The sequence below is a fragment of the Megalobrama amblycephala genome, linkage group LG6, assembly GCF_018812025.1.
Source record: "Megalobrama amblycephala isolate DHTTF-2021 linkage group LG6, ASM1881202v1, whole genome shotgun sequence".
Classification (NCBI taxonomy): Eukaryota; Metazoa; Chordata; class Actinopteri; order Cypriniformes; family Xenocyprididae; genus Megalobrama; species Megalobrama amblycephala.
In genome coordinates, this window is record NC_063049.1 from 15444110 (window position 1) to 15455055 (window position 10946).

The 10946-nt window shown below is 43.7% G+C and overlaps 1 protein-coding gene across 3 annotated transcripts; it reads left to right on the forward strand.

Annotated features, from left to right (window-relative positions):
• Positions 1-1435: 1435 nt before the first annotated feature.
• On the forward strand, positions 1436-7219 carry LOC125269967. 3 transcript variants are annotated; one of them, XM_048193091.1, is made up of 3 exons: positions 1436-2388; positions 3674-3807; positions 6793-7219. In XM_048193091.1, the coding sequence occupies exons 1-3, from the start codon at positions 1821-1823 to the stop codon at positions 7021-7023; spliced, it is 933 nt and encodes a 310-aa protein (XP_048049048.1). In that variant the 5' UTR covers positions 1436-1820; the 3' UTR covers positions 7024-7219. The 3 variants fall into 3 exon arrangements, 1 of the variants encoding a protein (XP_048049048.1); XR_007185225.1 differs by lacking the exon at positions 1436-2388 and adding an exon at positions 2814-3136 and having other exon boundaries at positions 3462-3807; XR_007185226.1 differs by lacking the exons at positions 1436-2388; positions 3674-3807 and adding an exon at positions 2814-3136.
• Positions 7220-10946: the final 3727 nt, after the last annotated feature.

Here is a 10946-nt window from a genome sequence, read left to right on the forward strand (position 1 = left end):
AGCATATTCTGAGGCATAGACTGGAGTCTGTCTGGTTTTTAGGCTGCAGCAAACCTAAGCACTAGAGATATTTTTCTATACTATAGTGATAGTGTTTAGTGGAGGTGAGGAGCACTAAAGAGCTTAGTATCAGGTGATAGTGCCCCAAAATAGGCCGAGACGTCGGCCGACTCGAACAGGTATTAAAAGTACGCTCAGTAGAGTATAAATTTATAGGTTTATGGGTGTTTGGGACACCCGGGTTTAACTAAGTCAGGTGCGAAGGAAAAATCTACCACAGTTTTGGCGAGCTTCCAGGAGCCCAAGGGATCCTCCCTCCGTCCGTCGGTGGGGGCCGGATAGTTTTAAATTTGAGTAAGAGGAACTTAATTATTATTTTTCCTATTTCTGTTTCTACATTCTGCCAACTTGCAATTTGCAAGAAAAGACCCCGAGACCCCGATCCATCCGAGACGGGCTGAAAGGACTTAAGGTTTGAGGTAGGGTACACAGACTCCAGTTCTTTTCCTTTGATTTGCTTATTATTGGGACAAACAAGATGCAGTTTTGCAATTTCTAAAGTTTTGAAGAAAGATTAATTGAATTGGATTGGAGCAAATTCTGTGAAATTCTGTCTGATGTTGGATGTTGTTTGTTTGTTTATGTTCTTTGTTTGCATGTTGTGTTGTGTTGTGTTGTGTTGTGTTGTGTTGTGTTGTGTTGTGTTGTGTTGTGTTGAGCTGTGAATAAGTAAGAGAGACACTGGCTAGTCCCAGTTTTAAGAGGTGTATCCCGTTAGCCTATAGGGATGATGAAATTCGACTGAATTCGCCACAGCGGTATCCTTTCAATTTAACAAGGTATACTTATGTAAGACGTCATGTAGGATTGAGATTGAGTGGCCAAGTTGAACAAATATTTGAGCAAGATTTTGCAGTTTTGGGGATTGGTTTTTACTAAAGCATGGTATTATGTTTACAATCTAGACCCATATTTAATGGTAGGTCAAACATCCTTGTATTTGCTGACTAGACCTAATTTAAGACCATACATAGATAGAAGCACAGGAGAATTGGGATTGAATCCTGTTCCTCCTATTCCAGGATATCCCATGATTTGGGCTTGGAGATATAGCTCAGATATTTATCCATTAAACTGAATTTATAAGATTGTTTTTTCCTCTTTCTCTCCTTCTAGCAACGAAGAATTTGCTTATTCTGTCTGCCCTCTTTTTGCTGTTGCTATTACTCTCGTTGAAATAAGATAAGAAAATATATAGGAAGAATATCTTGCTTTTGCTATTGTTTCTGCAAAGAAGTACTTGCTTGCTTAATTAACAATGGGGAATTGCTGCGATAAAATAAAAACTGAAAAAACTGAGATCCGGGGTCCTTTCTGAGAATTGGTTAGAAAGTGGAATTTGCGAGAAGAACAAATTGCTTAAATTCAGTTGTGGTCAAAGTTCACAAAAGGACAATTTGAGAAAAATTGTGGTACTTTGAGTGTGTCAGTTTTAGGAGAATCAAGGCGTATCTTGGAGAATCTATCCCCAAAGAAGCGGAGACGGATTGACTGGACGCTGTTCAACAGATGGGAGCGGGATGCGGAGGCTCGATACGAGAGGCAAAGAAAAGGTGAGGAGGAAAAGGTTGCTCTTATTGCCTTGCAGACCAAGAAGCAGAAGCAAGAGCTCGATGATATGCAGGCAGTGAGTGGGTGCAGGCGGCCCCCGCCATACAATGCTGCGGGAGAAGAGGAAGTTGGACAAGTGCCAGTGGCTGGGAGCTCTGCAGAGCCGTGCTCCAGGAAAGGGGAAGTGAAGACAGAGGGTGAGAGCTCAGATGATGATGAGGATGAGAGGGATGCTCCTGAACGAGGCGATGACACCTGAGTTGCGTGAGCCCCTAAGCCGCGTATTCAAGGGGGTGAAAAGAAAAGCTGGAAAACCACCTCCCACACACCCAATGAAAACTCGGTCGGTCTCTGTGATTGGGAAAAAGACTGAGAAAACTTGTAATTTGCCTATGCTTCAGTTTCCAGGTGCTGAAGGGCCAGTGTGGGTGGAGAGACCTTGGGATTTGGAAGAGCTTCGAAATGTGACAACCGCACTCCCAGATCCAGAAAAAGGGGTAGAACGGTTCATAAGTGCAGTTACAAATGTTGATGTAACTTATAAACCCACAGGTCGAGACTGGTCAGCAATATTCAGCGCAAGACTGGGATTGAAGTGGACAGAAGTGCGTGGAGCAGGCGAAGACGCTTTCAACCCCGCCCTGCAGCGTCTGGATGAAGGAGGAACTGAAACTCAGGAGTGGAGAGTTCAATGGACAGCAATGCTTGAGAGACTGAGACTGGCTTACCCACTACGGCCAGACTGGGCAGCGATTGCCAACACGAAGCAGTTGAAAGGTGAGACTGTCACTGCTTATCTTGCGAGACTAAAGACTGTTGTTGATGAATGTGCAGGTCTTCCAGAAGGAACCGACAACACAGGAGTTCTGAAACACCATTTTGTAAATGGCCTGCTTCCAAACATACAGAAAGCTGTCAAATTGACCTGCATTGGATGGGAAGCTCAGAATCTGGAAGTGGTGATGCAACATGCCAAACATGCTGAGCAGAATGATGAAAAGAGGAACACAGAGAAACAGCAGAAGTTGGAGAATGCTCAGTACATGTTTTACCAGTCCCAGTCCCAGTCCAACAACCAAATGCCAAGAGATGACAACTATCAAGAGGCAAGAAGAGGAAGAGGCAGAGGCCGTGGCAGGTGGAATGCACAGAATGGCAGGATTGGGGACAGAGACAGGTGTAGAATCTGCGGCCAGAAGGTCATTGGGCCAGGGAGTGTCCAGAAAATCCGAACAACTTCCCCCAACAGCAGCAGTACCAAAATAACTTCCGACAGCAGCCACAGCAGAGCTACCCGCAGCAGAGGCAGAACTACAGAGAGCAACAACACACTTCTTCTTTTCCTCCCCCTCCGCCAACGGCAAGCTCCACAGCATAGGATGAGGTGGGAGACACTCAAACCCGAACAACTCAGCTTATTCAACTGACTAAAGACCCAAGCTCAAATCCAATGATGACGATACTTGTACAAGGACTTCCAATCTCCATGTTATTGGACACTGGGGCCACGAGGTCAACACTTACGGTAGAGACTGCATCTAAATTTGATAAATTGCCACTTTCTAACCAAACTTGTACTACTTATGGTATATCAGGGATAGCACAGATTGATAAAGTGTCAATGCCATTAGCAGTAGTTAATGGGGAGAAAAAGTGTACACATTCATTTCTGATTTCTCAAACATGTCCTTTAAATTTGATGGGCAGGGATCTAATTTCTAAATTAGGATTAACAATCGATGTTTCCTTGAGGGGAGTTGAAGTGACAACTATGAGTGCTAATTTTGCTCAGATATTACCAAACTGGTATTATAATTGGGCTATAACTCCTTCATTTGATCCGTATTCAGAATATAGTTTTATACCTGCTGATTATGAAAAACCATCTCATTTCCATTGCACTTCATGGTTTGTGGGTCATGAAAGAAATAGCGAGTATGAAGAAAGTTGGTTCGATGGATCTCTGGGTGAGACATTAAATCTTGAGTATCTATTAATATCGCAGCATTTCTCAGCATTCACTGTAAAACTAACACCATCTCAATCTACTCTTTTCCAACAGATGCAAGTCCAGCCTCACGTCTCAGTGGGGAAAAGAGGAAGCTCCTGGGCGGAAGTAGGAGTGTGGCTCACGGAGCAAGTGGAGAGGGGGGCTGGACTTGGCATGATGATGGGTATTATACAAATGAAGCAGGGGTAAGAGCATATCCAACAATGCAGACAGTGACGGTTCACAGGTTGTGCAGTGAAGAGAGAAATAATATTTCTAGTACTCCAATTGAAAATGATTTTGATTTATCAGGGGTTCCAGAGACTCTTTGGGCAAAAGATAAATTTGATATTGGTCGGATAAAGAATGCAACGCCTCTTGTAATCACGCCTAAAACTCAGCACAGGCCATATAGGCCTCAATATCCTCTCAGCAAAGAAGCTGTAGAAGGAATTTCTAAAGTTCATGCAGCGCTCGTCGAAAAGGGGGCTATTGTGCCTTGTCCAGATTCACCCATCAATTCACCGATACTCCCTGTAAGAAAGGCATCAGGTGAGTGGCGTTTTGTGCAGGATTTGCGATTGGTGAATGCAGCTGTTCAGCCTCGTTCTCCAATCGTACCTAATCCTTCTATAATTCTATCCGAGATTCCAAATAATGCCACTTACTTCTCAGTAGTTGATTTGGCAAATGCATTTTTCTCGATCCCAGTCCACCCAGAGAGTAGATTCTGGTTCTCATTCCAATTCCAGAATAAGCGCTGGACTTGGACTGTAATGCCGCAGGGATATACAGAATCTCCCACTGTGTTTACCGAAGAACTTTCCCGAAATTTAGAAAGTTTCATCCCACCTAAAGGAAGTACATTAATTCAGTATGTGGATGATTTGTTGATTTGCTCCCCAGACAAAGCCTCCTGTGAAGCCGACACACGTGCATTGTTGAATTTCTTAGCAGAAAATGGACATAAGGTGTCCAAAAATAAGTTGCAGTTAGTAAAACAGGAAGTAAGGTATCTTGGCCATCTAATCTCAGCAAATGGCCGAGCTTTAGGCCTAGATCGAATTGAAGCGATCCGAAAAATTCCGAAACCAGTTACAAAATTGCAGATGATGACATTTCTAGGGATGACGGGATACTGTAGACCATGGATCCAAGATTATGCTGAGATCTCAAATCCCCTTCTCATGGCAGCTCATGAGGTCAAAAAAATGACAGATCTGATCACTTGGACAGACAGACGAACGCCAAATTGCATTTGAGAAATTAAAATTATCATTGACCACTGCACCCAGCTTAGGGCTGGCTGATTATACAAAGGTTTTTGAATTATTTGTCTCTGAGAAAAAAGGGTTCATGTCTGCTGTTTTAACTCAGTCCCATGGTGACCGTCGACGCCCGATCGCATATTATTCCAAACGATTAGACACTGTCGCAAGAGGAATGCCACAGTGCCTACGTTCTGTAGCCGCCACGGTCGAAGCTGTATTAGCATGTTCGGATTTGGTGGCTTTCCATCAATTAACTGTTTATGTTCCTCATGCAGTACACGCTTTGTTATTGCAGTCAAGGACAGCTCATCTGACAGCTGCACGTTCACTGCACTGGCAAAACGTCCTGCTCACAATGTCAAATGTCACATTGAAAAGATGCACCATGTTAAACCCGTCGACACTACTTCCCACAGAGGAAGATGGGGAACCCCACGACTGTACACAGGTAGTAGAGATAATGACGAAACCACGACTTGATTTACAAGATACACCTTTATCCAATCCTGAATTGATTTATTATGTGGATGGGTCGTGTCTCCGGAATCCACATACGGGATTGCTTTCAACTGCATATGCCATTTGTACTAAATTCGAGATAGTTGAAACCCAATGTTTACCTCAACATCATTCAGCTCAAGCAGCAGAACTTGTTGCACTCTCGCGTGCATGTGAATTAGCTAAAGGCCGTTCTGTCACAATATATACTGACTCACGTTATGCTTTTGGCGTCTGCCATGATCATGGAGCAGTATGGAAGAACCGAGGTTTCCTTACTGCTAACGGAAAACCCGTGGCACATTCAAAATTGATTGATAAATTATTGGAGAATTTATTGTTGCCAAAAGAAATCGCTATTTGTAAATGCGCGGCTCATATGAAAAGTTCTGACGAAATATCGAAAGGTAATAATTTTGCCGATTCCATAGCAAAAAACACCGCACTGACGGGATGCGTGCCAATTGAATTTATAGGTTTTACATCCCTCGCTACCGATAGCACCCAGCTACCACCATCATTAAGCGAGGTTCAGAAACTGGGTACTGACCGTGAGTTGAAAATTTGGTCAGAGAGGGGTGTAAAAGATGATGAAGGTGTCTGGAGAGATACCGAAACAGGTAAGCCATTTCTGCCTAAACAGCTATATCCAAACTTTGCAAATTGGGCTCATGGGGTAGATCATGCCTCAAAATTGGCTATGAATGATTTGATCAGTACTTCCTGGGTGGCTCCAGGATTTACAGCAGTGGCAGAGAAGTTTTGCCAGAAATGCCACATCTGCGCAGCGAATAATGTGGGAAAGCAGAGTAAACGGATTGTTCCCTCTGCTCACCCTGTACCAGAATTTCCCTTCGAGCACGTCATGATGGATTTCATTGAATTGACACCATGTCAAGAGTATAAGTATTGTCTTGTAATTATTGATATGTTTTCAAAGTGGGTTGAGTGTTTCCCAAGCAGAAAAGCTGATGCTGCGGCTGTAGCAAAAGCTCTAATACGAGAGGTAGTTCCTAGATGGGGAGTGCCTGCAAAATTGTCTAGTGACAATGGAACTCATTTTGTAAATAAAGTTATAACTGAATTGGCAAGAGGATTAAGAATAAATTTGAAAAACATTGCTCCTACAGGCCGGAAAGCGCAGGTGCAGCTGAGAGAGCTAACCAGACGATAAAGAATAAATTGTGTAAAGTTATGGCAGAAACTGGAATGACATGGGTCCAAGCCTTACCCATTGTTTTGATGGCCATGAGAGCCCGAAAAGGGGCAAGAACAGCCCTCAGCCCACATGAAATTCTTACAGGTCGTCCCATGCGAGTAGGAATTGAACCTCCTCCCCAGGAGGGTTTGGCGGGGGTGGATGAGCAAATGAGAAAATATATGTTATCCTTAACCAAAACTATCAAAACAATCCATTCGCAGGTTAAAGCTGCTCTGCCAGTTCCAGGTGTTGGACCCCAGCACTCTTACGAGCCAGGACAGTGGGTCTGGATCAAAGATCTCAGGCGAAAGGCGTGGAACAACCCAAGGTGGCTAGGGCCATACGAGATCATTCTAACAACAAACACCGCAATCAAGGTCGCTGAACGTGACACCTGGGTTCACGTGTCACATTGTAAGCCCCACCAACACGCAGATTCAAGCCAAAAGTAGAGGAAATCAGGGCGTACTAGTGACGATCCCTCCTCTGCCAACGAAGGAAAGACCTTGCTACGGCTCGCAAAGAGTCATCAAGGTGAAGATGGAACGCTTCAGACGTCTGTGGGGCCAACGGGATGATCAGCGCACCTGGGAGTGGCTCTGGGCCGACAAATTGTTTAAGTGTAGCATATGTGTTATTGCATTCATAAGTGTGTGATTTTGGTTGTGCTTTTGCTTCTGTTTGAATTTTCTACAGGGAGTGTTGCAAGTAGAGGGAAAAGGGAGGTGATGTCAGTTCCTGTTCATCATGACCACTCATCCAATGTGAACCAGCACCATTTTGGGTTGAATATGTTTTGGAAATATGCTAATTACACAGCCAAACAGCATGCACCTAACAAAAATTGCTATGTTTGTGCACAGGCCTCCTTCTCTGCCGCATACCCATATCCATTGTCTCCAGAGCCGGTAGAAGATCATGAATTAAGGTGTATTATGATTCGTATAGCTGGACCGGGATCGGAGTGTTCTCAAAAGATTTTCCGAAGGGGAGAGCCCCTTGAGTGTGAGGAATGTAACCTCTGCTTCGCCAATCCTCTCACTTAGCAGTGGAGGAAAGAAAAAGATTTGGCCTAACCCTGGACAAAAATTTAAAGAATGCTACCAATCTCGAAAGGGGGTTAATTTTATGGGGATTCTTGAGGGGTGTAAGGTAATCCATAATGTAAGTTGCGACAGTCCCACTGGGATGAGTGATCATTTAGCGGGAGGGGCTTTCCTTCTGTATGATTATTACTGGTTATGTGGCCATACTGCTTACCCAAGTCTGCCTGTGTCATGGAGAGGTGTCTGTGCTTTAGTTAAGCTCAGAGCACGAATTAGAATTGGATATGTGAGTAAGAAAAGAAGGCAGAAGCGGAATTTGGATAAGAAGGATGGCGATACCTGGTGGAGACATGATATTTCTGATATACCGACTGAACACAGGGTGATTGCCAAGACGGCTCAATTTTGGAAGGCCTTTTTGATTCACAATGCTGTAACTGACTCCATGAATTGGATTAACAGAATTCATTATGAACTATTCCGATTTGCAAATGACACTCAATTGGCTTTGACATTTTGAAAACTGAAGTAGGAGCTCTGAGACAAATGACTCTAGAAAATAGGATGGCTCTGGATGCGATCCTAGCAGAGGAGGGGGGAGTTTGTGTGAAAATTGGTAAGGAATGTTGTACTTTTGTTCCAGCTTATGATGCTGATGATGGTAGCATTTCAAAGGTGCTGACTGACTGACATGACAAAGGTTCGGGATGATTTGTGGCAAGATGAACAGGCCAAGAATAAAGGGATAGGATGGAGTTTAGATTGGATCTCTGATGCCTTCCGCAATGCTTTTGGCAATATCTTCGGACCCATACTAAGTTTTTGGCAATGATATTCGCAACCTTGCTTGTTGCAATGATGATAATTGGGTGTTTGATGAAGTGCATTCGAGTTGTATTGGGAGATTTGTCCAAAGCATTGTGGAAGCAAGGGAAGAAAGAGAGTATGTGGAGTTGTTGCCATCTAACAGGAATGAATACCAAAATCTGCAGGATAATAATGTGCATCGATTTTAATCAAGTTTGATCATTTTTGATTGAAGTAAAATATGATCAAGAGAGGGGAATGTGATGGAATTTTTGAACTAATTAATAATGAACTAACATTTCTTTTCTTCTACAGGCCTAATATAATAATCTAACTTAGAAGTAGAGAAACAGTCACTAGGACTGAGTGTTGTGATTCAGAAACATTCTGCTGTGCTGGCTAGACAGCATCCTTCTGGGGATAAAAAATAGTCTTTGAGGAATTGTTCTAACCTATTGAGTAATCTGAACTATTAACCCTGAGACATTTTTTGATGATCTTGTGATTCAGTTGTTCTAATCTAAATTTATGCGGGACGGAGGAACTGAGATGTTTTCCTTAAATCTGAACCAATTGTATTAAGACTGATGATAATGAGTAATAGATCATGCCATACTGACTGCGAAGTGTACCTGAAATCCTATAAAACCTGCTGTATTCCTTTGTTCGGGAGAGATTCTCTGGAATGATGAGAACTCTCCCGGCCGTGATTAAAGCATATTCTGAGGCATAGACTGGAGTCTGTCTGGTTTTTAGGCTGCAGCAAACCTAAGCACTAGAGATATTTTTCTATACTATAGTGATAGTGTTTAGTGGAGGTGAGGAGCACTAAAGAGCTTAGTATCAGGTGATAGTGCCCCAAAATAGGCCGAGACGTCGGCCGACTCGAGCAGGTATTAAAAGTACGCTCAGTAGAGTATAAATTTATAGGTTTATGGGTGTTTGGGACACCTGGGTTTAACTAAGTCAGGTGCGTAGGAAAAATCTACCACAAAGGTCTTATATAGACAGGTGTGTGGCTTTCCTAATCAAGTCCAATCAGTATAATCAAACACAGCTGGACTCAAATGAAGGTGTAGAACCATCTCAAGGATGATCAGAAGAAATGGACAGCAGTTAAATAGTTAAATATATGAGTGTCACAGCAAACGGTTTGAATACTTAGGACCATGTGATATTTCAGCTTTTCTTTTTTAATAAATTTGCAAAAATGTCAACAATTCTGTGTTTTTCTGTCAGTATGGGGTGCTGTGTGTACATTAATGAGGAAAAAAATGAACTTAAATGATTTTAGCAAATGGCTGCAATATAACAAAGAGTGAAAAAATTAAGGGGGTCTAAATACTTTCTGTACCCACTGTACATAATCTCTCAACTCGAAGGGAAAGTTCTCCGCTGGGCTGAACCACTCTGGACACAGAAAAATCCCATTGTCAAGTCATACTCCAGCTTCGTCAACCACTTCAAGGAGGTATTCGGAAAACCAGCCTGGGATTCAGCAGTCGGTGAGAGATTATGCCAATTGAAACAAGGTTTAATGTCTGTGTCTGATTACGCCCTTCAGTTCCGGACTTTAGCTGCTGCAAGTGGCTGGAATGAACAAGCTCTTATCACCACCTATCGGCAAGGGCTCGATCCACGTGTGCGGTTGCATCTCGCTGCATACGAGGATTCCATCGGGCTCGAAATATTCATCCAGTTATCCATCAGGTTTGCCACTCGTATGCAGCTGTGTCTCGATGAGCACCAGGGCCAGCCTTTATTTTCATCTACTCTCCGCCAGCCAGAATCCGTCAGCCACCCAGAACCAGCCAGCGAATGCACGTTGAATACTCACGTCTCAAGTCGGCTGAGCGACAGAGGAGGCTGACCCAGAATCTTTGTATCTATTGTGGCCGTCCTGGGCATTTCATCTCTGAATGCCCCATCCGCCCTGTGCGTCCCATGGTGAGTGTTATCATGCCTGTGTTGAATAAGATGAAACCACTCACCATTGTTGTAAACCTTACTACTGCTGATTTCTGTTTTCCAGTCAACGCGCTCCTCGATTCTCAGTCAGCTGGTAACTTCACCTCCGGAGCTCTCTGTCGTCAGCTTCAACTCAAAACCACTGCCACGCCGAAGATCTACCAAATCCTCTCAGTAACTGGAAAACCTCTCCGTCAAGTTTGTTGCAGTGTAGGACCTCTTCACCTCCAAGTTGGTGTTCTTCATATGGAGGAGATTCATCTGCTGGTTCTGGAGGAATCAATGGCTGATGTGATTCTAGGGCGCCCCTGGCTTGAGCAGCATAACCCCATCATCTCCTGGAGGACAGGAGAAATCCTGAAGTGGGGTAACCAATGCTTTCCTGACTGTTTCCCTGAGTTTCCGACTCCAAGTCATCCAAGTTCCAAAGAAATCCAAGTCTCTGCTCCTGAGTTTCCTGCTCCAAGTTATCCTAGTTCCAGGAAGTCCCAAGTCTCTGTTCCTGAGTTTCCTGCTCCAAGTTGTCCAAGTTCCAGGAAGTCCCGAGTTTCTGT